The following is a 27,185-nucleotide window of genomic DNA, read 5'->3' as shown; positions in this document are numbered from 1 at the left end:
TCTTCACTCCATTTCCTGCTTCAGCCCTATAAAAGGCTCAGTTCCTGTTCTTCAGGGTCTTCGGATCGGACGTCATGGTTATCTATGTTCTTCCTTGCTGGACCAGGTCCTCTGTGGTCTTCATGTGTCCGAGATGGTTCTTTGTTCTGTGTCTTCATATTCCTGATATTGTTCCTTGTCGGAGCTCCTTCGTTGCCTAGTCCTGATGTTCCAGATCTATTTAATTAATTAATTTATTTATTTATTTAAGGGTTTTTATATGCCAACAATAGTGGGGAACTTCATGCCGGTTTACATAATAACTGAGAGCAGATGAAAATTACAATAAACGGGGGGGGGGGGGGGGGGGGGGTGAGGAGAGAGAACAGATAGAGGGCCAAAGGGGCCGAAAAAATGTGCAAACGATGCATAAAGGGTAAATAATACATGATACTAAATTATGTTCCAGATGACCTAGTTCCAGGTGTTCCGTCGTTCTGAAGTTCTGATGATCCTGTGTTCCAAGTTCCGAGTCTGCCAGCTCTTCGAATCCTCCAGATGGCCACCCCGAGGGTAAAACCGTATGGATCCGTTTCCTGTTTCCGGTCATTGGAGCCTCGTTTGGTTGGATCCCCTTCTGGCACTTGTCTTGCTCCCGCGTGGTCTGCATCCAGCCTTCCTAGGTTGTGTAGGGCACGCAAGCGGACAGAGTGGTCCGTGACCGGCCCACAGCAGGCTGTGTAGGGTGCCCTGAGGGACAGTGCCCACCTGTACCTTCCAAGTTCCAAGTCCTCTTCTGAGTCCTCGTCTGAGTCCTTCCAAGTTCCAAGTCCTCGTCTCGTTCCTGCCCTCAGCCTCTATCTGGCCTCACGCACTTGTCATTCCCAAGTGGCGTGTCTGAAAGTGCTTTCAAGTGGCTGGAAGGCTACTCCTGAGACCAGCATTGCATTGCTGGGTCTCACTGGTGCATGTAGGTCCAGCGAAGGGCTGATCCTACTTAGTTCCTGTTCCGAGTTCCTTGCCTCAGTTTCAGTCGTGCTTCGCCCATGCTTGCATGGGCGAAGCAGGACTGAAACTGTGTGCCTTGGGTCTCCTCCTTGAGTTGTACCGTGGTTCAGGGGCTCATGCTCTCCCATGAGCTAGCAACCGCACCTCCGTGTCCTCACCACCAGCCATAGGCCACGCCTGCATCAGGATCCAAAGTCCTCGGTCACAAAAGGATCCTTAGGCCTCGAGGCCGCGGTTGCAACAATTACACAATAACACAATTGAAGCTGTGGCATATTAAATAGAAGCCTAACTGAATGCAAATATCAATCAGCATCTTTCATTCTTCACACCATGTTCTTCTGTAATCTCAAAGTAAATTCATTCTCTAGCATATACTTGGGACACCAATGATGCTCCCTCTCTAGTCATATTCAAATCCAGTCTAAAAACTCACTTTTAATCTGCTTTCAAATCCTAACCAATTCTCCCATAGACTCTTGTTTGTAATGTAAATTTGTTTTGATAAAATTGTAAGCTCCTTGGAGCACGGATTGTCTCTTACATTTATCTGTACAGTGCTGTCTATGCCTACTAGCGCTTTAGTCATTATGAATAGCAGTTGTTGTAGTAGTAGTAGTAGTAGTAGTAGTAGTAAGGAAGCAACAGAGACAACTTCTGTTGGCTACATATGCCCTTACTTGTGTTAGTATCTATTGCAATACAATCTATATTGTATGTTTTGCCAAAACTTGATCCCATAATTTAGTCAAACTGGTTCTCCCATCCATATATTTAATATATAGAGTACAGTATAGCATGCAAGTGGGTTGCCATTCTTCCAGTTTGCAGATTTTTAACCCTTGTATAAATATTCAGAGGTCTAAGTGATATGAGTCACCTGTAACATATCTGAAAGGCTGAAATCGCAAATAACTGTTCTCTCACAAACTGTACAGGAATATGCAACTCTGTTAGTGAGACAAATGCCATATTCTCCATACATTTTGGGTATAATAGTTAACAGCTTGAACTGTGCCTTCTTTTGTATAGGAAACCAGTGTAACTAAGCTTTGGAGTAATACTACAAACAATTCTAATAGCAGACATCAACCTTGCATTGACATTTTCTACCAGTCGCAATGCACACAGCAAGGTATATAAACATACAAACTATTTACCTCTGAAAACCTGGATTCAAACACAATAAGTCCCAAATTATGATAGTTTGATTACCTCAAATAGTCTATAATGAGAAACTTGCCCCCATCATAACATCACCATACAACTAATGGCTGGCAGATAGAGGTCCAAGGCTGGAAGAGCAGGATTAACTCAAGTCAAGACTACAATATTGGCAAAGCTGAATAACAAAGCATACTACTACTGAATATACAATACGATTAAACCTGTGATTTAAAAATAAATTTTATATAAAATGTACTTTTATAAAACTAGATAATACTGAAATTGTCTCAACTGCCAGCAATTTGAAGGCACAGAGCTCTCAGGGTGTGTTCTCACTTACATGTTGAATATCGGTAGGTCATATGTTCATCAAGCATATGGTCTTTATTTTTGATGTATTATTTACTTACCTGCATTTCCTTCACTTAAGGGTGACAAAGGTGGCCTGTTCCCTTCCTGGAGCTCTTTATCATCTCTAAGTGCTGAGGAAACTCTTGCTTCAGTGTCCAGTAAAATCTGGTGTGCAGAGAGATTCAAGCCTGCAAAATCTGCAGGTAATTCACAGTCTTCAAAGTCTGTGGTGAGATGATGCAGAGGTAAGTCCTGGGCAGATGCTGAGAAAGCTCCTTCTAAAACCAGAGGAGACCCAGGTGGAGAAAGGGAAGAAAGGGAAGACCTTGAAGAAAGTGAGGTCACAGACTTGGGAGGCTCAGTCATTCTTGGAGTGTGGTTTGCTGCTGGAGAGTCAGAAGAGTTGTTATAACCCAGTCTGCTATGGGAGCCGACCACTTCGTTTTCATGAATTGTGGTGATGGGTCCAGAAGGAATGTAGCCACTCTTTTCTTGCAAGATGAAGTCAAGTTTATACTGATAGTCCAAGTCTGTTATTTGTTCACTTGGAGTATAATAGAGATCTGTGGAGCTCAGGGAATTTAGGGACCCCCTGCTGGATGTATTCAGAGAACCTCGACTAGATGCCAGCGAGCCAAAACTACTTCCTGAAGAAACAGATAATGTACTGGTAGACAAACTGTAATGAGAAAACAGAAGGAAGACATTTCTTACTCTTTTAAATCCTTATATAATATATGCATACTAAAGGAAGAGATTCAGGGGCAGAAGAAGTCACTCAAATATAGAAAAAGATATACACTGTAGCAAATAGCTGCAATGGTTATTCTCACACACAAAACTTTCTACTGAGTGTTCATGTCTGGAAAAAATTGACATACCAACAGCTTTAAAAACTGTCATCCTCTCTGAGTCCATAAAATACAGACAGACAACATTGGCAGATAGTATGTGCATGTGTATGAGAAAGAGAGGGAGATGGTGCGTGTGTGTGTGTGTCAGGGACAGACAGCCTGTGTATGTGTGAGTGAGAATGTGTTTGTGAGAGCATGGGTGGGTGTATAAGAGAGGGAGATGGTGTGTGTGTGAGAAAAAGAGAAGATAAAGTTTTGCAGCCTTAATACAGGACAATCTTAGGGTGACTGGAAATCAAAAGATCCCAGGTATGAAGAGTGGGGAAATATTTTATTCTTATTCTTTTAAATTGTTGGATGTAATTTGGTGTGTCTATTGTTTTGAAATATTTTGAGAACTTTTTAAAAATTTTCTTTGAGTTTAATTATTGAATAACCTGTTTACCTGTTTTTAAATACTTATTCTATTAGTATAGTTTTACTATTATGATTGATAAATTATATTTTTATTATTGTTTTATGAGGAATTATGATGGTTTTGTTTTTCCATTGTTGCACTGCATACAGTGTCTAGCTTCTTGAGTTTTCAGTCTGCACATTCCTTTTTATACTTTATGGTCACTTTATTCTGCATTTGGTGAGGGTCTGTCTGTGTTCTGCATATGTGACCGAGATGACGTATTCTGCTGGCATGTAGTTTCTGTATAAGAATCTAGAGCAGCTTGGCTTGTTCTGTTTCCCTAATATGAGATGTATTGATGTTTAAGGCCTAGTGTATTATTTGCAGTGTTGGGTTGTTACTGTTTGAGTGCTAGCATTTTGTGTTTGCTATGGGAGTTTTACTATAGTGCAATTGTAATTCATTTTCTGAGAACCAAGCCCACATTGAATGCATTTTACAATATGCCTAATACCATAAGCGCTCCAAGTGTCTTTTTTGCAGGGTTCTCAAGCTGGCATCATAGCAGTACATCTACAAATAATATACATGTTGTTGTTGTGATATTATCATCTCAGAAGACTATGAATGTCTTTTTTCATGTAACATCTATTATAAATGCATACTTTTTAACAACATGTATGGTGAGAGATGGGAAGGAGAGGGAGTTTAAAGTTCACCTAGAGCACCTAATACGCTCGCACTAACCTGAAGAGAGTCTGCCAAATACAGACCCCACTATTTACCCATCTCCCACTTCTTCATGTGGCAAATGTTGGGGGAAACAAGGGAGGCAGATGGTGAGGTTCCTCCGAGTGTGGCAGCTTCCTAGAAATATTATTATTGACACTCTATCTGCCACTGAAAAGGCCAGACACCAAAATGACCTCAACCCTATGACTCAATTATTTGACCTGTGCTATGTCTTGTAGCAGATTACATTATCTTTTATCTTTATTTCATAATTTATATTACGCTAAATCCAATAGTTCATAGTATATTTCAAGCAAAACATACATAATAAATTGTATCAATATCACAATTAACATAATAAAACATACTATCACAATTAACTATAAATAGATAAAACCAGAAATAAAAACAGACATGCAAAACATGAAGTTAAAACACATATCCAGGGTTGGCGCGTGCAGGGGTGTATACAATTGTGCAACCTGCGCGCGCCGAGCCGAGCAACCTACTTCCGTTCCCTCCGAGGCCGCTCCAAAAGCCCCAGGACTTGCGCGCTCCGGCTTGCAAGTCCCCTGCACGCATAAATCCGGCTGGATTTACGCGCGCAGGGCTTTTAAAATCTGCCCCCATATTTGTGCTTTCCCATGGATTAAAATAGAGCTGGTATCATAGGACACCTTCCTCGTATGCCGTCTGGAAGAGAACTGTTTTTAATACTGTTCTGAACTGTTTTGGATCTGACATTAGATGCAGTTCTGGGAAAGTGCTCTAAAAGGTGGGACCTGCAATGGAGAATGCATGTTCCAGCTTCTACCGGATTAACCAACCTAAATGAGGGAATTTCAAGCAAACCTCTACCAGCAGAGTGTAAAACAAGTGACGACAGATACATCTGAAGTAGGACACCAACCCATGGAACAGATTCATTATTCACCATCATTTTATGATTAACCATGGCCCCTGCCTCCTGCGGACCTGTGATGGGTCTTTGGAACTCTCTGAGTGAGAAACTCCTTAAAGCTTTCTTTCCTGACGGTGACTAAAGTCCCTAGGGACTAAAATCCAAGCAGAAACACAGGAGCTCACATAGCTGGGTCTGTCTGGAAAGCTATGCAGGAGACATAGAAGTAAACAGCTTTATAGTCTGACATGGGAAGAAAGAGGTGCAGGGTGTGAACTAAATAAGAGATCTTGTTTGATCATCTACCCAACATGGTGGAGTGCTAAGTAGGAAGACAACAAAAACTGTGCTGGATAGGTATCCATATTTTACAAATGGCCATGATGCATGGCTGATAGCTGGGATATATCCTTAACAGTGTGAACAGAAATAACAGGGCAGAATGGATTAGTCTTTTTCTGCTGTCACCTACCACGTCACCATGTATCTACATGGCATTGCACGACACTGCCACTGAGCCACAGGACAAGCTCAACTGATGGATTTTAAGCAAGAGCTAAACATCTGTCTGGAAAGCTAAAGTGCAGTGCATGATGCCTGGAGGCAGACTATATGACCTCATGGTCTCTTCCATATAGAGCGGTTATGCAGCCTGTGACCTGCATTCACAGGGTTAATAGTTAACTCGTCTCAGAGGTCAGCATGCAGCTGCTCCGCAGTGTTAGAGAGCTAGGTTGAACTGCTTGTGGGCTAGGCAGAGCACTGCATGGCCTTGCTGAAAGCTGGTAGTTACACTGAATAAATAAGCCTGTTCAAAGAGTTGTCTCCCAGTGTGTTTCATCTGCTGGATCGTATAGCCCATGGGCTAACATTCCAGACCTTGCTTTCCTTGATGTTATGATAAACATATTTGTATGATACTTGGAATGATTCTTGGAACAGCCAGACATATACAGTATTGGATAGGAAGGGTGGCTATCATCTACTGTACTCAAATGGTAATACAAATAAAACTACATAGATGAAAAAGCTGAAAGGTTAATTGGCAAAATCAGTCCCCGATATAAAATTAAAACCTAGAGCTCAGCACTTTTGTATTGTACAGGTAAGTCAGATCTATGTGATTGCTATTTGACCTTTCTATTTAAGCACAAAAAATGTACTGCTAAGTTTAATTATAGTGTAAATGCATACAAAAAATTCCCATATTGTGCATTTATTTAAATTGCAGACATATGTGCAGTCAATTGGAACCACAGAAACAAATAAAGAAAACCACAAAAGTGTTTTTAGACTTCAGCATAAAGGAGGAGCTCATTTAAAAAAAAAAACAAAAAAACAACCCAACCCCAAACTAGTGGATGACAAGTAAAACAAATCATGCCATACATGCATTTGAGTCTGCCAGCAAATATATACTGCTGACCCACCTTTTAAGTTGTGAATGCAAATAAGTAGCTAACATAGTTGTTTCTTCAAGTTTCCGTACCAGCTCCTTTCTCTTCTCTTGTATTTTCAACCTGAAAAAAAAACAAAAAAATCAAGACTCGTGCTCAAACATCTTTAGCATGGTTTCATATTAAAGGTGAAGAAATAAGTAGATGAAGGTTAGCGGCCCAGCCCAGTGGCTCAGTCGAAGAGCTGTGCAGTGAGGTTTATTCCCCTGGGTTGGCCAGGGCTGAAGACATTTTATTTATTTAAGAAATTTCTAGACTGCCAATTACCATTTCTTGGTGGTTTACAATGATACATCAATTATCTAAACAGACAAACATATATTCAATTATGACAACCAGCTTGGAACTTGTTAAAAAATATCATCTTAAAACAGCAGTCCAGATGTATTTCATATATTAAGAAAGGTGGAAGGAAAGCCAAACGACTGCTGGTATGATTTAAAGGTGAAGTGAAAGATGCTATTTTAGCCAAAAGATATTTCTTCAAAAATTTGAAGACGGTTCCATCTGAAGAAAATAGTAAAAAGCATAAGCATGGGCAAGTTAAATGTAAAGCAAAAATTAAACTATGATAAGCAGAGTGTCAGCAAGCCAGACGGCATGTCCTGTTGTAATAGGCTAGGACTGCCCAGACAGCTCAATCATCCATACACAGCTTAATTTTTTTTTTCAGAAAGCATATAAAATGAAAAGTTATAACAGTTTAGATCAATGGTACACAAGAAGTATAAAATGGCCGTTGTTTTGCCGGTAACCATTTTGGAAATACTCCGTGAAGACTCTGAGTCCTGCTCTGACTGATTACAGTCATTTTGGTAGATTATAAATATTCTATACCTCCTGAAGAAGCTGTTTTCAGCAAAACACCAGCCATGTTGGGTTTGTTACCGACATTAATAGTATGGAATCTCTTTAATGTTTGAGCACTTGCCAGGCACTTGTGACTTGGCTTGGCCACTGTTAGAGACTGGATACTGGGCTTGATGGACCTTTGGTTTGACCATCTTAAAAAGAATTTACCTGTGGGTCAATTTCTGCAGCTATGCCATCTATGTTCTACTAAACAGTAATTTGAACTACAAGCTGACATTTTGTCCAGAAGATTATTACATCGTGATTACCCACTGAAGGTTATCAAGCAAGCACACAAACAGGCGAGTAACACTGAACTCCAGTGGTTATTCTTGGATAATTTTGACACTGTTTCTAACTCTCCACTAGTTTGCATTCTGCGATATTCCACAAAAGTCAAACATATCGTTTGATTGATAAGATAATATTGGCACATTTTGAAAGTTCAATCTGTTTTCAAGGAACTACCGTTGATTGCTTATAGTAGAGGCAAAAACTTACGGGACATATTGGTATGGTCCTTTTTCACTGAGCCCTCTTTGACTGATACCCATACCCCGGTGGGAGATTGGCCATGTTCTAGATGCTCCATGTACACATTGACTATTTCAGGACCATCATGGTTGGACCATACTGGAGTCTGTTACAATGCCTACGTCAATACTAATTGTAATTCTAAGTCAGTCATCTACATTATTGTGTGTCCTTGCAAGAAATTCTATGCAGGACGAACAAAATGTTCAATCCGTACCCGACTAATAGAACATCACGGTTGTCTTTCTACAGTTAAACTACAGGCTCTATTAGTAGCTCACTACATGGAACATTCCCATAAATTTGAGGACCTTAAGTGGAGGGTTATTGATCATGTTTCCATCAATTAGAGGGGGGGAGATCCTCAATCTTTATTAAATCTTAAAGAACAACAATGGATTTTCAAATTAAATAATGTTCATCCACATGGTTTAAATTTAGCCATTGAATGGAATTCCATCTTATAACTTTTTTCTCACACTGGCTGATCGACAAGTGGGAGAACCTATCAAGAATCTGTTTGCATTTTGTGACACTTCCGGTAGAAGCTATTACTCATGTTGAATTTCACGTGTGTTGCCTCTATAAGAAGCACAATTAAAGAAACGCTGAAGACGCAGACATGCTCTAACAAGGTATGGGATTACTATCAATTGTTACAACAATCATATGCGCATAAAAATGTTTTTTGGACATTAATTCTAAGTGCTAACTTTTGCTGTGACCTCTCTTCATTCTGCTTTCACTGAACACTTAATATATTGCAGAAAACGCTAGCAGTACTGAAGACTCTGAAAACATTAGTGCCCCGTGAGGAAGGAACCTGTTCCAAAACATGGACCATGTCGGGCAACCTATTGCATCTAGGATTAAGACCAAAACAGTTTTTTCTGGGCTAAATACTATGGATTACAGTACACCATTGAAAGTTCTGCCAAGTTCTGCCAAGAATGATACTTATCTGAGATTTCTCATCTAAAAGTTAAGTGGCCTTTTTCATTTTCATTATTATTAATTTTTCAGATCTATTTCAATGCACAACAGTGTAAGAATATTACTATATTAGTTTGCTGAGCTGAAACATTATTGAGTAATTGAACAATTTTCAAACACATGGGAGTTTTACATCATAAAAAATAACCGATGATTATATTTGGTGGCAAAATCGAAGATGTGGTTTACACATTAAATGATGTGTGCTTAAGAACACAATGATGCCCAATATGATGGTCTTAAAAATTTACAACTAATTGCTTTTGGTGTGTTAGTCTCTTCAGTTTTTTGGTATATTTTATGTTATGACATAAAATCCAAAATTAAGAAGCAAATTTTATTTATTTATTTATTTATTTCAGATTTTTATATACCGGCATTCGAGACAGCAGTCACATCATGCTGGTTCACATAAAACAGGGGTGCATAGTAAACATAACTATAACAATGGTGTTGAAAAGGCAGTTACATATAACAGGGTGATAAGAACTTGGCTGAGAAGGAAGAGAAAGGAAAGGTTATTAAAATTAAATAAATAAAAGCATTAAAATTAAACAAATAAAAGCATGGATAATATATAGTTAAAAACTGGTTGTCTTCCCTGTTCTCACAGGCTGTTATGCAAATATCCAAATTCATTCCACCTAAGGGGGTCATTTTTCAAATCGTGTTAGGGCTTTATCTCAGGTGTTAAAGCCCTAACGCCTGTGATAATTCCATAACGCATCGCGAGATGTATGCAAATTTGAAAAATTTAGTCAAGTGGGAGGAGTAAATGAACATGAGGGGTGCTTGATGTTGTGTGCGATAACGTAAAGCACATTATCGCGGGATTTAATGCTGGAAATAACTACACATTTTTTCCCAACGTTATGCCTGTGATATCTGTGTGTTACAGCCAAAACAGGATTTATTGCAAATCTTGTTTTGGGCGGGGAGAGGCGGAGAGGGGGAGGGAGGGAGAGAGGGATAGCCTCTGGTGAGGCACACATATTAGTCAACTTTTGATACCACTGTATAAGAGGGGGCATTCTGAACTCGGGGTGAGGTTTTGATGGTGGGCTAGGTTTTGGGGGGCAGTTTTATATGCACAGTCAGAGGTAGAAACAGCACAGCAGATATCAGTGAAGATTTTATGTGATATGGAGTAATGAAAGTTATAAAAAGATGAGATTTGTATAATGTACTCTCGACCTAGCTTCTATCAAGCTTGGTCAAGAGCATAATGTACAAATCTCATCTTTTCGTATCCTTCATCACTCCAAATCACATAAAATCTTCATGGATATCTACTATGCTGTTCATACCTCTGACTGTTCATGTAAAACTGCACCCCATAACCTAAACCTCACCCCGAGTTACTGTTGCCCCTCTTACAGTGGTATAAATAGTTTACTTAATAAGTGCCTTATAAAGTCTCTCTCTCTCATTGCAGTAAAATACATGTGAAAAATTGGCCTAACCATACCCCTTTTTTATGGCATGTGCTATTTTCACAAAAATATACATTAACCAATATTAAATTTAAAAAAATATCATAAGAACATAAGAGCATAAGAAAATGCCATACTGGGTCAGACCAAGGGTCCATCAAGCCCAGCATCCTGTTTCCAACAGTGGCCAATCCAGGCCATAAGAACCTGGCAAGTACCCAAAAACTAAGTCTATTCCATGTTACCATTGCTAATGGCAGTGGCTATTCTCTAAGTGAACTTAACAGCAGGTAATGGACTTCTCCAAGAACTTATCCAATCCTTTTTTAAACACTATACTAACTGCACTAACCACATCCTCTGGCAACAAATTCCAGAGTTTAATTGTGTGTTGAGTAAAAAAGAACTTTCTCCGATTAGTTTTAAATGTGCCACATGCTAACTTCATGGAGTGTCCCCTAGTTTTCTATTATCTGAAAGAGTAAATAACCAATTCACATCTACCCGTTCTAGACCTCTCATAATTTTAAACACCTCTATCATATCCCCCCTCAGCCGTCTCTTCTCCAAGCTGAAAAGTCCTAACCTCTTTAGTCTTTCCTCATAGGGGAGCTGTTCCAGTCCCCTTACCATTTTGGTAGCCCTTCTCTGTACCTTCTCCATCGCATCTCCATATTCAAAATCTTTTATGAAGGCAGTGCTCACAGTTTCTGACGAAAGTCACAATCACCCAGTCCATGGCTCATGCATGCAGGGTTCCAGAGGGAGCCAAAGTACCTGATACTTGATTATTGTAATGAGTGGATTAAAGTCTGTTGGAAGGGAATATAAAACAGGGGAATAATCCCCAGGCAGCTGCAAATAAATGCTCATGTTGCATGTTCCCAGGCATGTTTCTGACTAAGTTGCAACTCAAAAAAAAAAATAAAAAGGGAAAATTAAACTGGTACCTTGGCTTGCATTAGAGAAGTGATGCATCTGAATGTGTGCAGCTGTTTTCTTTTTATGGAAATGAAACTATTAAGCAGAATTTCTCCCTTTTATTTACTCTTCTTTGGAGCTCCATTTCAACTGGAATCAGCCTCTATTGAGGGCCACATATCATAAAACCTTTATTCATGATTATTCAGGGGTTTCCCCTCCATTGTACATCCCTCTCCATCTAGCCCAGCTACCTCAAGGCAATCCTTGATCCGAGGCTAGGGGTTGTTGCTCCCTTCAGAACACAGTGCTGCTGTGCAATGGCTCGGACTCCCGCCTCACCGTTCCCCCACAGGGGCTGTCTATGCTGCCTCTTTGGCTGGCCTGAGGATCAGATGCTGGGCTCAGAAGTGAAACTTGTATTCCTCCATGTAGCAAAATTGCTATCTATTCTAAAGAAAAGATCCATTCGTTGTAAAAAAAACCAAAACAAAAAAAAAACCAGATCTTTTCTTCAAAGACAACACACGGCATTAACAGAACACACACTCAAATATTGACTCAAACCTTGTTTTTGAACTTCCCATAAACTCAATACCAATTGAGGATACTTAAGAGCTGAAAGGTGTTAAGTCTCTAAACATGGAGGAAGTTTCTCTTTAGGACTGCACATTACTTACTACTACGCTTTACAGCAGCCAGTTGAGTCGTTAATAGCATTTAAAATCGTGATGCTGCTGAAATTTATGCAGGAGATTTGAGAAAGAAAGATTGAAGACAGTAATCATGGATTGATGGTGGAAAGAATAAGTGATACACACGAGTAATTTGGGAAGTTGATGGAGTCTCCTTCTAGATTAAACTGGTGCTCACACAGCTTTGGATTTTGCATATCTATATTTTAGGTACATGATGCTGGAGACACTTAGGGAAACTAATATGCAAGCAAGAGTGCCCTTACATGTCACAAATTCCAAACAGTTGAACATTATATACTTAAGATATATATATTATCTAAGATTTATAAGAACCAAAGAGCACAAAATCAATTGAAATCTCAATTTTAAAAGTAAAGCAGTTTTGAAGAAACCAGAGGAACTGAGAAATGCTAAAATACTACCTCTGTTATTTGTGGTAGCTGGTTAGTACTGGTACGCTCAAAGCTCCCTCAATTAGAAGAAGTACTCTTTTTAGAAATGCAGGAAATAGTGGTTTGTTTTAACACTGCGCACTCACTTTGATCGGTGAGGAGATACCTAAATTTTAGGCTCCTAAATTTGGCTGAAAATAGGGACCAAAATTAAGAGCCTAAATTTAGGGGCTCAGCTTTTTTTTTTTTTTTTTTTAATATCAGCTTTGTTGTATTCTTAAAATACTTCATCTTTTTGTTCTAACAAAAGGTGATATGTAAATATTTCATAATTCTAATATCCTTCTTTGATCTCACATTTCTCTGATACAGAAATGTGCATATAGTTGTAACTACTAAATAATGTCCAGGCAGCTTTCAAATGCTTGATATTTGGTCGGCCTGGTGACTCAGTGGAGGTGCTGTCCACTACCATGCAGAGGACATGTGTTTGAATCCCAGGTCAAATATTCTGCTGCCTGGAGCTGGGAAATGAATCCTGGTCAAATATCACAATTATTGCAGTTCCTACCTGCAACCAATTGGGGGGGGGGGGGGGGAGAGAGAGATGTATGAACAGACAGTATACTCTTGTGAAGTTTTGACATCCTTCGGAGTGAGGAAACTCACACAAAGATGAGATTTGTACAATGTTCTCTCAATCTAGCTTGATGGAACCCGGATATCTTTAAAAGATATCCGGGTAAGTAGCGATTTCAGAGAAGGAGAAAAAAAAATAAAGGAGCCAGTAGCTGGATTCTTCCCTTCCTGCTTCTTAAATTTTGTACACAGACCTCTGGGGGCATGCATCTCCCACTTCCAAATTTCTCCTAAAATTATTAAAATTCCTGCCCTACTCATTTCTGTTAATATTTATATGAATACAGTTCCTTCCCCCGATCCCTCCCACCCACCTGCAGTGTTAAAAGTCCTGCCTGCATCCCCTATTTTCTTGGACTCCGCCATCCCACCTCCATTCTAAAAAAACAAAAAACCTGCCAGGAGTGAGGTCTCAACTCAACCACTCCTGGCAATCCAGCACTACTACTATTTTTTTTAGAAACATAAATTACCTGTAGTTTATGAATTATAGTTTTGATTTTTATGAATTATATTATAGGCCACTTTGGAATGGAAAAGGCAGAATATTAATTGTAAATAGAAAATAAAAATAGAAATACTGCAAGAGTATATGATGCAATACTGCCTGTCCTAATGTTCTATCAGAGGATGAGAGACTGTAGACCCAGTAGTGAGGTGAAAGTATGTACTAATGACCACGTGGCGGCTTTGCATATATCTTCCAGAGGTACCTCTCGTAAGTGGATGATAGAGGAGGTGATAGCTCAAACCTGGTGAGCCTTGTCTGGATTAGCAAAATCAAGTCGTGCACAGTGGAATAGCAGTGCTGGATGCATTCCATTATCCAGTTGGATAAGGTGTGTTTCGAAACCACTATGTGAAGTCAATTTGGATCATACGAAATGAAATGTTGGGATGATTGGCAATGAGGTTGAGTCCTTTTTTAGTAGACCATTGCTCTTTTACAGTCCAAGGGATGAAGACATTTCTCACTGTCATGAACATGAAGTTGTGGGGAAAAAAAGCTGGCAGAATAATCAATTGATGTGAAAATGGGAGACTACCTTTGGGAGGAACGTGGGATACATTTGAAGCACCACATTATTGTGCAAAAACTGTAGATAAGGTGGGTACTGCGCTAGAACCTGCAGCTCACTAACTCTGGGGTAGATTTTAAAAGCCCTGCGCACATAAATCCTGCCGGATTTACGCGCGCAGGGCACTCGCGCGCCGGCGTGCCTATTTTGTATAGGCCGCCGGCACGCGCAAAGCCCTGGGACAAGTGTAAGTCCAGGGGCTTCGTAAAAGGGGCGGGAGGGGGCGTGTCTGGGGGCATGTCGGCAGGCCGAGGGTGTGTCCATGGTCAGGGGGCGGTCCGGGGCGGGTCCGGGGGTGGGCCGGGAGGGCAGTCCCGAGTCCCTCGGCACTGTGGCCTGTGCCGGGGGATGCCGAGGCAGTGTGCGCAAGTTACGCCTGCCTCAAGCAGGCGTAACTTGCACAACAAAGGTAGGGGGGGGATTTAGGTAGGGCTGGGGGGTGGGTTAGATAGGGGAAAGGAAGGGAAGTTGGGGGGGACGCGGAAGGAAATTTCCCTCCGAGGCCGCTCCGATTTCGGAGGGGCCTCGGAGAGAATGGAGGCAGGCTGCGCGGCTTGGCGCCGATTTTACACAGCCTTGCGTGCGCCAGCCCCAGATTTTATAAGATACGTGCGGCTACGCGCGTATCTTATAAAATCCGGCATACTTTTGTTTGCACCGGTTGCGCGAACAAAAGTATGCGCACGTGTACTTTTTTAATATCTACCTCTCTGTGAGCAGAGGTGACAGTGACAAGAAAAGCCATCTTCCATGTAAGGTGTTTGAGAGACTAAAAAATCAGTGGGAAACCAAACCATCAAAATAACCAATGCAAAAATCAGAAGGACTGGTAAAGATTTCATTTCCCAGAAAACTTACATTTTCAAAATCAGATTATGTTTATTCTCTAAAGGCAGCAGTCAGCATATCAACAATGTCAGTAGTTTGAGTTGATGGTTTCCCGATACAGACTGTGTTTCCAGTATATTGCATCAGAAGGGATCTAGATTGTCTTAGAAACATGATAGAAATGCATTGAGCCCTTTTTTCCCCAATTGGAGCCAACGCTGTATGCGTCAATAGTGCCAATGCATCACAGTGTTTGTGCTTTTTCAATGCATATGAAGGCTCCGCTGAGTGTTGTTGCTTCGTCTTCTATGCATGACTGCCTTCCAACCCAGGCTCCCGATTGGGAGAAGGAAGGGGTATTTGAAGAGACATGTCTCAAGTGACTCTCCGAGAAGCCAGAAGACTCCACACTCTGAAACAAGGATTTGCCGCAGCTTCTGGCTGACTAATGGAAGCCTTCAATTTTTGCTGCTCTGGAGCACTGTGCCCACAGGGACATTCAACCAGGCAGTTTGGTTGATCATTTTCAGGCCCCAAACAACAACAGAATAGTCATCTGTTATGGCCTCAGATGCAAGTTTTAAAACCACTCGCAGTGGCTTTCTTCTTACTCAACATGATGTTGAGGAGAAGTTCCAGAAGGATCTTTCCCACGGATTATCCTTTTCTAATTTATATATATATATATATATATATATAACATTTTTTGAGTAACACTGAAAAAAGTGCTTATGGGAGCGCTGCTAAGGCAGCGAGGCAAGAAGAAAAAGGCTGGAAAAAAGTGGAAAAAAAACCGAGGAGAGACTTAACCGTCCTTGCTTTAGCTCGGATAAGAGAGGAAGTTTCTGAGGCATTGCGAGAACTTCCGCACAGGCTCAGTAGAGCTCAAATCTCTACTAGCTTGGAGAGATGAAATCATTTGGTGCCATCAGATGATGTCACTCAAAAATCATGGCTAATACAGCCTGCTTATCGATGGAAAAAAAATGGGCTTTTGAAAATTGCTACAATATATGCTATTTTTATGTGCATAAATCCTTTTGAAAATTACCTCTTGTGAAATAAGTTTTCATCTTAAAAAAAATGAAATCAACATAATTTGAGAAGTAGCATTTTCTTTCTCAAAAGCTTAAAACCACTACTTTTTTTCAACATCCAGTGTAGCTTATTATGTACGCTGGATATTCTTTTTATATCAAGTGAATACGTTTATATCTATTGTAAATAAAACCATACAGTGGTATACATCATTTACTGAGAGTAGACATTCCTCGGTTACTTAACATCTCACAGACATTCCAATATTTATAATAAAACCACTGCAGCAATCCAGCAGACCACTGTCACTAACTATGCCCACGTGCTCAGGGAGCTACAGTGTATAAATCTTGCATGAAAATTAGTGATCCATCAGTCTACTGAATGCAATTCACAGTACTAGTACCTAATGCAAACCAAAATACATGTTCCTCCATCCTTGTAAGAGAGCCAATGCTCAAAGCAAAGAAGTCACCTCTCTCATTTCAGGTATATCAACTTCTGAAATACCATAATTTCTCTTTTACACCATTCTCACTTATTAGTGACTCGGTAGGCTGAAAGGCATGAAATATCTAACATCCCCCAAAGATGAACACATACCTCTCTGCAAGTTCTTGACTAGGTGTGCTTTTCACAGACAGAAGATCTTCCTCCAATCTTTTTCGCTCTGCTTCCAGGTGTTCCAGTTCATCCTGAGTTCGTTTACGTGGTGTCACAAACTGCAATTCTTTCAAGAGTTCTTCCTTCTCATTGATCAGCATCAGTTTTTCTTTTTCGACATCCAGTGCTCCAGGCCAGGTTTCTCCATCTAACTTGGCTAATTCAATTTTTAAATTGGCCATACTGAAATAAAATGACAATTCAAGTGTTGGACTATGACACGCTGTTAAGCTAAATGTAAGATGGATTATTAAAGGTTCTGAAACATTTGATTTATCTGAGTATCTTCCTTAGGAGCCATTAAATAATCTGACACACCAAGGTCTATACATAAAGTGTAATTTTCAAATAGTTTGCATTGTGACAAAGTCCACAGATACTTTTTGCACCAATTTTCAAAGCAAAACTTGCCATGGGTAGTTGGACATTTGCAAATGCTTGTAATGTGGGTACTTTCTACAACACACAAATATTTCCCCATAAAGAAAGAGGAGTGGGGCCATGGCCAGCCCAATAAAGTACATATAGTGATTTTAATTCCCCACATGTACTTGCTAGCAGGGAGTCTGTACCTGTAGAAATAAACCCTTCCAGGCAAGAATGGTTCAAAGGGAAAATCCACAGGGAGCTTCCCTTTGAAAATTGGCTTGCAGACCTGTGGGTAACTGCAAGCATCATGGGGTAGTATGAAAATTGCTCTTAAAGAGTACATAATCAAAATATAGTGAGATAATACATTTCAAGTTGGATGCCATTTTAGGCTCACCCACTTTGGAGTGCAGAGGAAATGAGTTAAAAAGCAAATGAGTTCTACATAGGGTACAGCACCAAATTATACATATAAAAATCACTGTCACACATACAAGTACTTGTATTACTGGACATATCTATGGCCTTTGATAACTCAAATCATCGGATTCTCCTCTTTCATCTAAGGAATGTAGCATCTCTGGCCTAGCAGGTACAGATGAAGAATAAAATGTCAGAATGGCATAACATCTCAACTGGTGTCCCCCAGGGATCAGCTATGTCAGCTGTACTATTTAACATCTATATGGCTCCCATTTGTAAGTTGCTTGATGTTTTTTGTGCAGGATATCGGTTATATGCCAATGATATCTAGTTTTTCATTCCCTTGACCCCCTCATGATTTGAGACTGCTGAAATGCTATCCATCTGTTTGTCCACAATCAGACATTGCTTGACACATAAAAAATTGCTGCTTAATTTTCCTAAGATTGAGATTATTGAACAACATTCTAGTAATAATACAGTGCCAACAACTCTTTGTGTCGATTCCACTGATATTCCAATTGTTTCTCAAGTTAAAAGTCTGGATATTATATTGATTCTAACCTGATCTTTCATTTTTTAAATTGCAATCATTAAAGGGCTTAAAGCTACTTTTACCACAGATACGATTTTAGATCAGTTGTGAAGGCCATGATCTTACCTCTACTTGATTACTGCAATTCAGTTTTTGTTGGGCTGCCTGCCTATTCTTTGAAAGTGCTGCAAATACCGAAAAATGCTACAAATCTGGTGATTTCAGGGATGAAATTAAGGGAGCATATCACTCCAGTACTATTTGACTTGCACTGGCTGCCAGTTGAATGGTGAGTGAAATATTTTTTTATGGGTTATCATATGGTTTGGGGTTAACTGCACGGAGCAGCAGTTGCTACCATTAAGAGAAACATGGGGGTAACCTGCATGGCATGGCACATACTTCCATAAGAAGCTTGCTGAGCAGATTGGATGGACCATTTGGTCCTTTTCTGTTGTCTATGTAAATATAAGGTTGCTCTGCTAGTTTTTAACCTTTCACAATTTGATTCTCTTCCCTGGGAAAATGTTATGCTGAAAATTTATAATCCTTCTCACTCACTCTCCACTCATTGCAACAAGGCAGGTATGCCTGGCGGAGTCTAGAGAATGGACTTTTTTGATTGTGGTTCAGACACTGTGGAACTCTTTGCCAGAAGACCTTTGGCTAATGGCCTGTGCTAAGATATTTAAGGCAATGAAGTCTATTTTATTCCAGCTGGCCTGATTGCTAGATACTTTGGGGACTGAAGTTCTTTTTGCATTCCTGTTTTTTCTTTTTTTGTGATTTTGTTTTATTTTATTTATGTTAATATTTTATAAATGTTTTATTGTACATTACTCTGAGCCCTAGAATTGGCGACTCAGAAATGTTTAATAAACAAAGTGAGAAATATTACATAATAATAATTTTTATTTATATGCCACCTTTTATGACATTTCAAAGCAGATTACATTCAGGTACTGTAAATATCTCCCTGTCCCCAGAGGCTCACAATATAAGTTTGTACCTGAGGCAATGAAGTGACTTGCCCAAGGTCACAAAGAGTGCTAATGGGAGAAGCAGTATTTGAAACGCTGGCTTTCCTAGTTCTCTGTCTTACTCATTATCCACAAAGCTTTAAGAAACTATTGAAAACCCATCTCTTTCAACAGACTCCTAGCAGTCCAGGGTCTATTTTTCTTCTATTTTCAGTTCTTCTTCAGACTCTGGTGATTCTACTGTGATTCATGCTCTTATAAATTTGGTCTTGTGTGATACTAGCTCACAGGCAATAATATTTTTACCTACTATTTAAAATTTTTACTGATTTTCTATCTGTTTTTGCAGTTCATATTTTAGTTGTTTTGTATGATTCATTGTTATGGTTAACTGCCTTGAACCTTGTCTAGGTGGTATATAAATTCTTTTAAATAAATAAATGGAGATGGGGCAAGATGGAGCTCAGGCTTCAGGTTGAGTTTCAATGTATTGCGATGGGGGAATGCTTTGATAATTCCATATGCTGGGGCTGGGAGTGGAGAGAAGGAAGAGAGACCTCATGTGTGCACAGGCATGTTCAGGCCTGACTCCTTCCTCCTTCCTCCTAGCAGTCCCCTGGTTTGTTGGTTTCATGCAATTCTGTAGAAAACAGCGATTATAGCAAGGGACAAATTTTGCAGTCCTTGCTGTGGCATCACAGGAAAATAGGGACTGTAGCTTTAAAGTAGATAAGTCACTAGGATCTGGAGCTTACTGCCCTGCAGGCTGAAGTGCCTACCACTAAAAAATGAGACCTTCCAGGTTAAATATTTGAGCACACTAGAATCTAGAAATTCATAAGGAGCTATCATCATATGGGTGAGAATCCTGCTGATGTCCCATGACATTGTGGGATACCTGATGAAAGCCTTAAATTGAAGCAAACCTTGAATGAATTAGAATGGAGTTTCCTTGACAAGCATCAACTGCACTAGGATAAACCCTAACAAAAATGATTTTGAGGCCAGACTCTTAAAGATGTAGAAAGTAGCCAAAGTCTTTATGTGAGAAAAGAGAATTTAGGGCCTTTGCCTCATACCAGATGGCCAATCTCCTTCATTTAAAGCTAGAACACTTCCTGGTGGATTACTTTGTAGAATTTTAAACATCTTTTTGGAGAAACCAAGAAATCATGTTGAATCCCCTTCAACATTCAGGCTATAAGGGTTAGAGACTGAATGTTGGGGTGCAGAAATGTTATCTGATCCAGTGTGATCAAAGTTGGTAAAGAAAGAAATCCAGAATACGCACAAACAAAATCCATCTTGGCCAAATAGAAATTATTGAATTATACTTCCATGGTCCCTTTGAGGTTTATCAAGGTTCTAGCCACCAGAGGTATGGGGGAATATGCATACAGAATAACAGATCCCTAAAGGCAGGAGAAAGCATCTGTTGCTAGTTGTGGAACTGAAATAAACATTAAATTAACCCCCCCCCGCAGACACCAACACACACACAAAAGAACCTAAATGGAGCCTCCCTGGGCCCCTCGCATAGCAATGTTGAAAGCGGCCACAATCACGCTTGAACATCGCAATCCTGGCCTGAAGGGGCTGCATTTCTCAAGGTATAATATAGAGGGGAAGGAGAGGAAGAGCATTTAAGGCCATTTTCATTGTGGTAATGGGGAGGGGTTTTTTGCCAACCTGCAGACTCAAGGATTTTTTTTTTTTTTTAATATACTTTCAGAGGGATTTAGGAAGGTGAGGGGTGCTTGGCCCACCAGGGTCATTTGCAAAATATTGGCAGGGGTTGGAATAGACCTGCACTGCCCCTTTTATTTTTAAGTGTCATTTAACCAGTTATATTCTTTTGAATATGGCTGGTTAAGTCTCAAGTTATCCAGCTACATGAGGCTAGATAAATTTAAAACCTAACTAGTTATATTCAAACATAGCCAGTTAAGTATTAAAGTTAGCCAGCTACATATAGCTGGAGAACTTTAGGAAAAAAATATATTTAGTGGGACATTTATCCCTCTGGATATCCAGGACAAGTTATTCAGCTAACTCAAAAGCTAACTCAAACGTTATCTGTCTTAATAGCAAATCTGGCATATTCAGCCATTTATATGGCTAAATTATAGGGATGTGCATTCGTTTTAAATGAAATAGACAATGGCAACAAAATTGACTATTTTGTCATGTTTCGGGAGCACCCCAAAACGAAAAAAAAATTGATGAAATTTTGTAGAATTTCGTATTTTGTGTTAGTGCGCTAACTAGTTTGCCCACACTAACAAAAAATGTTACCAATAAGTTAAAAAGTGTCAATTGGAGAGTTATTTGTTAGCTAGAGGTATGGTTCTACATTCCTATTGGCTGTCTCCTTCTAACAAACTGCTCCTCAATTGACACTTTTTAACTTATTGGTAACATTTTTTGTTAGTGTGCACTAACTTTAGTTGGTTCGTACTAACAACCCATTTTTTCCGACCAAATATCTGGGACAAGTTATCCGGCTAACTTTAGCCAGATAACTTGTCCACTAAACTATTCTGCTTCTATTCTGCTAAACTATTCTGCTTCTATTCTGTCCTAATTGTACCCCTCCCTGTTTACCATTCCTGTTATATGTATTTTCAAACATTTTGTTACAATGTAAACCGGCATGATGTACCCACTAATGCCGGTATAGAAAAGGTTTTAAATAAATAAATAAATAAATAAATAAATAAACAATCTACTGAATATTGGACTCATAATGTTTTGAAAATGATACTTTCCAGTAAAGTCCAGTCTTAGGCTGAAGGTCTGGTGGAACAGATGTATGCATACGAGATCTTTTGAAGGTAGGTGAAGCAGCTGAATCCAGTCAAATTGGAGATCAACAATGAGTGTAATGTTACCCAGGCAAACATGGAAGCAGACATGATGGCAGGGTTAGAGCAGGGTAGGCAACAACATGCATAGTTTTGCATTTTCAAAACTATGTGCATTCTTTCCCATAGGAAAAAAAAATAGGTGTGTAGTTACATTTTCCTGAGGCAATTTTCAAAAGGAAAATCATCTCGTACTTTCCCTTTGAGAACTGGTACAAAGGCCACAGGCAAAAACTATCCATGGATTTTTGCACCTCTGCAGGTAGGTGACTACAAAAACTGCTTTGAACTTGGTCTAAAGCGGTCTATCCTTTTTTTTTTTTTTTTTTTTTTTAAATAAATAAATAGGTTTGAAAATTGCCCCATTAAGGAACTGTAGAGAAAGATATGAGAAAGCAAACTAAATCAATAGAATAAAATAAGCAGCTCACAGACCAAAAAAAGGGTGCCTGAGCCAACAACCTGCATCACTGCATGCATAATTTCCAAGATGAAAGCTTCTCCTCAGACTGTGATGGTTATGCAATGTGCTTCAGCAGTGGCACACAATAAATTGTAGCAAGGTGATATTAAACTATTGTTGGTGAAAACGGAGGAGTTTTAAAGCTAGATGTGCCAAAGGGACTCTCATTCTCATGCTATGGGAAAACTGCTTAATACTTCTAGGACTCCAGAAGCACGTGAGCAAGGATACTTACTTCAAAACCTACCAGAAATTAATTTTATTTAACTAAATCACCACCTCTTGGTTCAAAGCTAGCACTTCCTCGGGCTCTCGAGCCTTCCTTATCCCTGACAGCACAGATCAGGTTTAAGCAACCCAAATGCCTTTTGATGTAAGCATCTCTCTTGGCACCCTACCTCGTGCGTTCTTTATTGTTTGTTTGAATAAGGTTATCTGTGCCCCGGAGTTTGATGCACACAGTAAGCCAGTTGTTTATTCTTAAAAGGCATAAAAAATTCTTTTAGGAGAACCTTACACTGCACAAATCTGCACAAAATTATAAATATGCAATGAAAAATCTTTTGTGCACAAAACAATTGCATTTGAATCACTTTTTGGCTTTTGCAAGCTATGTTCCTATGGCTCCTATTGCACCACTTTGGTTCAAATCTTGTATAACCAGTCCTGGGATAGAAAACCTAATGAAACATTGATTCTAGAGGAATCACCTGAGAAAGCTTCACAGGGAGGGGGTGGGGAGGGGAGGGTCACATCTACCTATGAGCCAATACTGAGCTAGTGTCCTAGCATGACGGTAGGGAAAACTGCGTTGTCAAAGCGGTGTCATTTCTATGAAATCTAAAGACAGGGTCCCAGGTACTAAGGAATCAACTTTCAAAATGTCCACATTGGGACAAAATCCCCAGGCACCTTTCGCCCATGGGCTCCACCCTGGTTCTTATGCGTTTACTTGGCTTTAAAGCTTGTCGAGGGTACATCGTACCCGTAGGTGTTTGCATTTGAGTAACAGCACTTCTTCCATGGCAAATAACATGCATAGAATTGAAAAAAAGAATTATTTTCCTCTCTGACCTGCACGTGCCTCATCTGGAATGTCTCTTCTAAACGCAGCTAAGCGTGGCATGTGCACCTTTAGATGTATTGAAGGAAGGCAGTTTACAGACAACCGATTTATGCAGGTAAATCAGAATGGCTTTTAAAATTTGCCCTCTCAATAGCACAAATTACTTCTCACAAAAGCGGGGTTATCCAGTGTCCCTTGCCAAATTCGACTGGAAATATACAGTCTTTGATACTCTTCCTCAGATCAACATGCAGACAGAAACAACAAGGAAAGGAAACTCTTCAGGGTGAAATGCATCTCATTCAGATTAAAGGCAGCTCGTGCCGCATTAGTGAGCTCAGAAGCAAAATAAAGAACACAAAGTTTGTGGTAATGTCCGTAGAGAAGGCAGAACTTAGCTCCTTCTCTCAGATTACAATATCACATGCGAAGGTGCTCAACATGATTTTACCATTTTCCGCAGCAAAACTTTATTTCAATTTAACAATTCTTGAACAAAGCACAGTGTTAAAAATGAGTTGTAATTTGGGTTTTCGGGGCTAGGTAACATCCATTTAAGGAAACAATGCTTGCTCTGGATCAAAGTTAGCAATTACGCTTGTTAGCAGATATGCCCAGTAGATGTCACTGCAAGCAAAAGGATTATCCAGAAGAGGAGGATTATTTTCTTGAGCCCATTCTGGCACACAAGGTACTGCATTATTAACTCCTATTATTACCTTCTCTTGGCCTCTTCGTATTGTAGGCTCAGTCTGACCTTTTCAGCTAAATTTGATCTACTTCTTATTCCAATCTGTAGTAAGGAAGGGGAGAAAAAAAAAACCAAAGCTGTGCATCACTTTTTCAGGGTTTTAGAAAAAACACAACCAGTTTCCAACATCCAGAAATGTGTGTTCCTACCGACTAATACTACCAATGTAAAATGGTTAATATCAGGCTGAAATGCTATTTCAGTTAAGTGAAACAATACAGGCATGTGTAGGAATGCTAAATAAATCTCAGTCTCTCTTTCTCTCACTATACACAAACATATACATACACATGGGTCAAGAAATGTTTTAAAAGCCAATCAAAAGATCACATTTTTTAGGGGCCAGGCAGAAGGCTAGAGGCCATGTTTCTGCAGTATGGGAGAAGGGAACTGAGTTTTAGCAGTAGCACTCTCTTCCAACAGCTCTTTTCTCTTTCCCTCTCTCCTCCTCATCTCCATAGTCTTCACTTCTCTGTCTCCTTTCTTTCCCTCTGGACAGCATCTTCTCTCCCAGTCATAGATGGGGATGGCGGGGGGGGTTGTGCTGCCACTTTGCCTCTATCTCCTTGCACTGCAGAGAGTGAAATCTCATGGTTCTTTGCTGCTCTTCCTCTTGCTTTCCAGGCAGTAATTGGAGGACTCCAGGGACCCTGCACTGCTGCCTCTCTGCCTTGTCCTATCTAATGACTGCAGGGAGGAGTTTACTTCATGCAGAACCAGATGGGTGGAGATGCAGCCTGCGCTGGGACATAGGGATACGCTTGGAATCTGAGTTGTGGTTTTTGGTACATTTTTCAAATTCTGGGGTCTGTAGACCAGCACTGAATGAAGAGACTGATCATTGTTTTTTTTCCAAGATATTGACCCAGCTGAGGAAATTTGTCCTCATGTGGAGTCAAATAGATGTTGACTGATTTTTTTTTTTTAATGTTTTTCATGTCTTTTATTTTGGTCTGTATTATAGAATATGAAGGTAAAATCCCAAGTTTTTTATTTCACTTTTTTTTTTTTTTATTTGTAACTCCACCCTGGTGTTCAGATCCAGCATGGGTGAGGCCATAAAGTTATTTATACTCTTTGGGGAAGGAACCCTGACTAGCCTCTTGTACCTCCTTTACTTCCCAAGGTGTAGATTCATTGGACTGGAGGGGGAAAAGGAGTCCTTTCAGGTCCCGATGTGACAGGGATGGTTTCCTTACACATTCCCTTGTGTTTCCTGGGGAGGATGTTGGTCCCTTATGTGGGTGCAGTGAGTGCAGAAATAAATACTCTGAAGCCAACTGGTTAGTGTCCAAAATAAGTCTTTACTGTTAAATACTGATGGTGAATGTCACAAAACTCAAACTGCATCATCACAGAAATCTCTCTTCAATCCCTTTACAGTCTCTTCCCTCTATCTGTGCAGGACTCACTTATATCAGGGCAGGGAGAACCTCCACTCTCTTGGATTTAGGTAAAGTGGGCTCCCAGAGGGGCAGGGTTTTTTAGATGGCAGCCAAAAACCTTCCTCCTGGATCTTCTAATAAAAGTGTTCTTTCCCCAAAAAAGAACAGAAACTAACAGCGGAATCCCCTCCTCACAGCAGGTCACCACCACTTCAGGGGTGTGTATTCCCTATCCCTGGGCGGTTCACACGCAGGGTTCCCCAATCCCTGCATGCAAGACAGGCCCAGGTGTCCAGCGAGGGTCCTAATAAAAATCTCAAAAACCCCAAACTTACGATGAGAGGGATATCCCAACCAGCCAGTGAGTAGACTGGAAGGAAGACCCTGCGAACCCTGGTCAGGAACAGCAGCCTGGGTTAGCCTGCCTGTACTGACCGGGCCTCTAAAACAACAAAAGGTAAACTCTGTGCTAACAGAAAGGGACTGCCTCCTGAGCTCACTGTGGAGAGCCCCTAAAGAGACTTCCAGGGGGACGGCCATTCCAGACTCCACAGAAGGAGGCACTATATTTTTATGGTGCCTCCCTCTGCTCTAACCTTCTCTCTCTAGCTGCAGCAGGGACTCAGCCAGGTCTTAATGGTGACGAAACCGTAGGGTCCGTCATATATTTTTACAAAAAAGAAAACGGGGGGGAGGGGGCGGGGTACACCGCTGTTTATTATGGGTAAGCCTCGGACTGCTACATCTTTCTGATTTGTGATCCAGTGTAATAGCACTACGTGATATTCCAGATAGACACATTATGCCACAATGTTTAACAAAGCTCTAACACACACACACAAAAAAACCAAGTGACTGAAAAAAAAAAATACCATAAGCTGGCTAATTATAAAAATGACCTGCCTGACTCAGTTTTATGAAAAATTTGAAGGCGTAACACATAGAACAGAGAAATAATGGAGTAAATTTTCAGTAAACAGCACAGCGACAACAGAGAGATAAAAAAAAAAAAACTTGGTGTGATGGCTCAGCTGTTGACATAAAAAGAAAACCTGTAAAGTGTCAAACATCCTAACCAGGAAAAGCTAAGGGGGGTGGGGAGGTTAGAAAAGGAGCCTGAAAATGGAAAAATCACCAAGCAAGCAGCAGGAAAAACACAAAGAAATGTGCCTTAGCGTCAGACAGCTCCAGCGGGCGCAGGAACTCCCGAACGTGCGCAGTGATGGGCCTTTAGGATTTTCCAGAAAGCCGTGGAATGATTGCCCATTCGGCATCAAGCGTAGTCACATGACTATGCAACTTGGTGAACCTGCTTGTCTTCACAGAAAGAAGACTGAAAGAGGGAAAGAAAAAAAATGCTGCAAAATACAACAGAAAGGGAAGCAACTTTCCCAACAGCTTGCCCAGATGCAAAGTCTGCACATACTTTC

At 40.2% G+C, this 27,185-nt stretch overlaps 1 protein-coding gene across 3 annotated transcripts in view; it reads right to left on the bottom strand.

Moving 5' to 3' along the window:
- WWC2 (WW and C2 domain containing 2) overlaps positions 1-27,185 on the bottom strand; it is a 396,047-nt gene that overhangs the window by 119,858 nt on the left and 249,004 nt on the right. For all 3 annotated transcript variants that reach the window (XM_029581662.1, XM_029581741.1, XM_029581816.1), the window contains exons 8-11: positions 24,339-24,412; positions 16,860-17,102; positions 6,823-6,912; positions 2,565-3,184 (exon numbers count right to left, since the gene is read on the bottom strand). In XM_029581662.1, the coding sequence (XP_029437522.1) occupies positions 2,565-3,184; positions 6,823-6,912; positions 16,860-17,102; positions 24,339-24,412 (1,027 nt within the window). The remainder of the gene's footprint in view (positions 1-2,564; positions 3,185-6,822; positions 6,913-16,859; positions 17,103-24,338; positions 24,413-27,185) is intronic.

This window comes from Rhinatrema bivittatum, chromosome 1, assembly GCF_901001135.1.
Source record: "Rhinatrema bivittatum chromosome 1, aRhiBiv1.1, whole genome shotgun sequence".
NCBI classification, from domain to species: Eukaryota; Metazoa; Chordata; class Amphibia; order Gymnophiona; family Rhinatrematidae; genus Rhinatrema; species Rhinatrema bivittatum.
The sequence above is the reverse complement of the archived record's forward strand: the minus strand, read 5'-3'. Positions and strand labels throughout refer to the sequence as shown.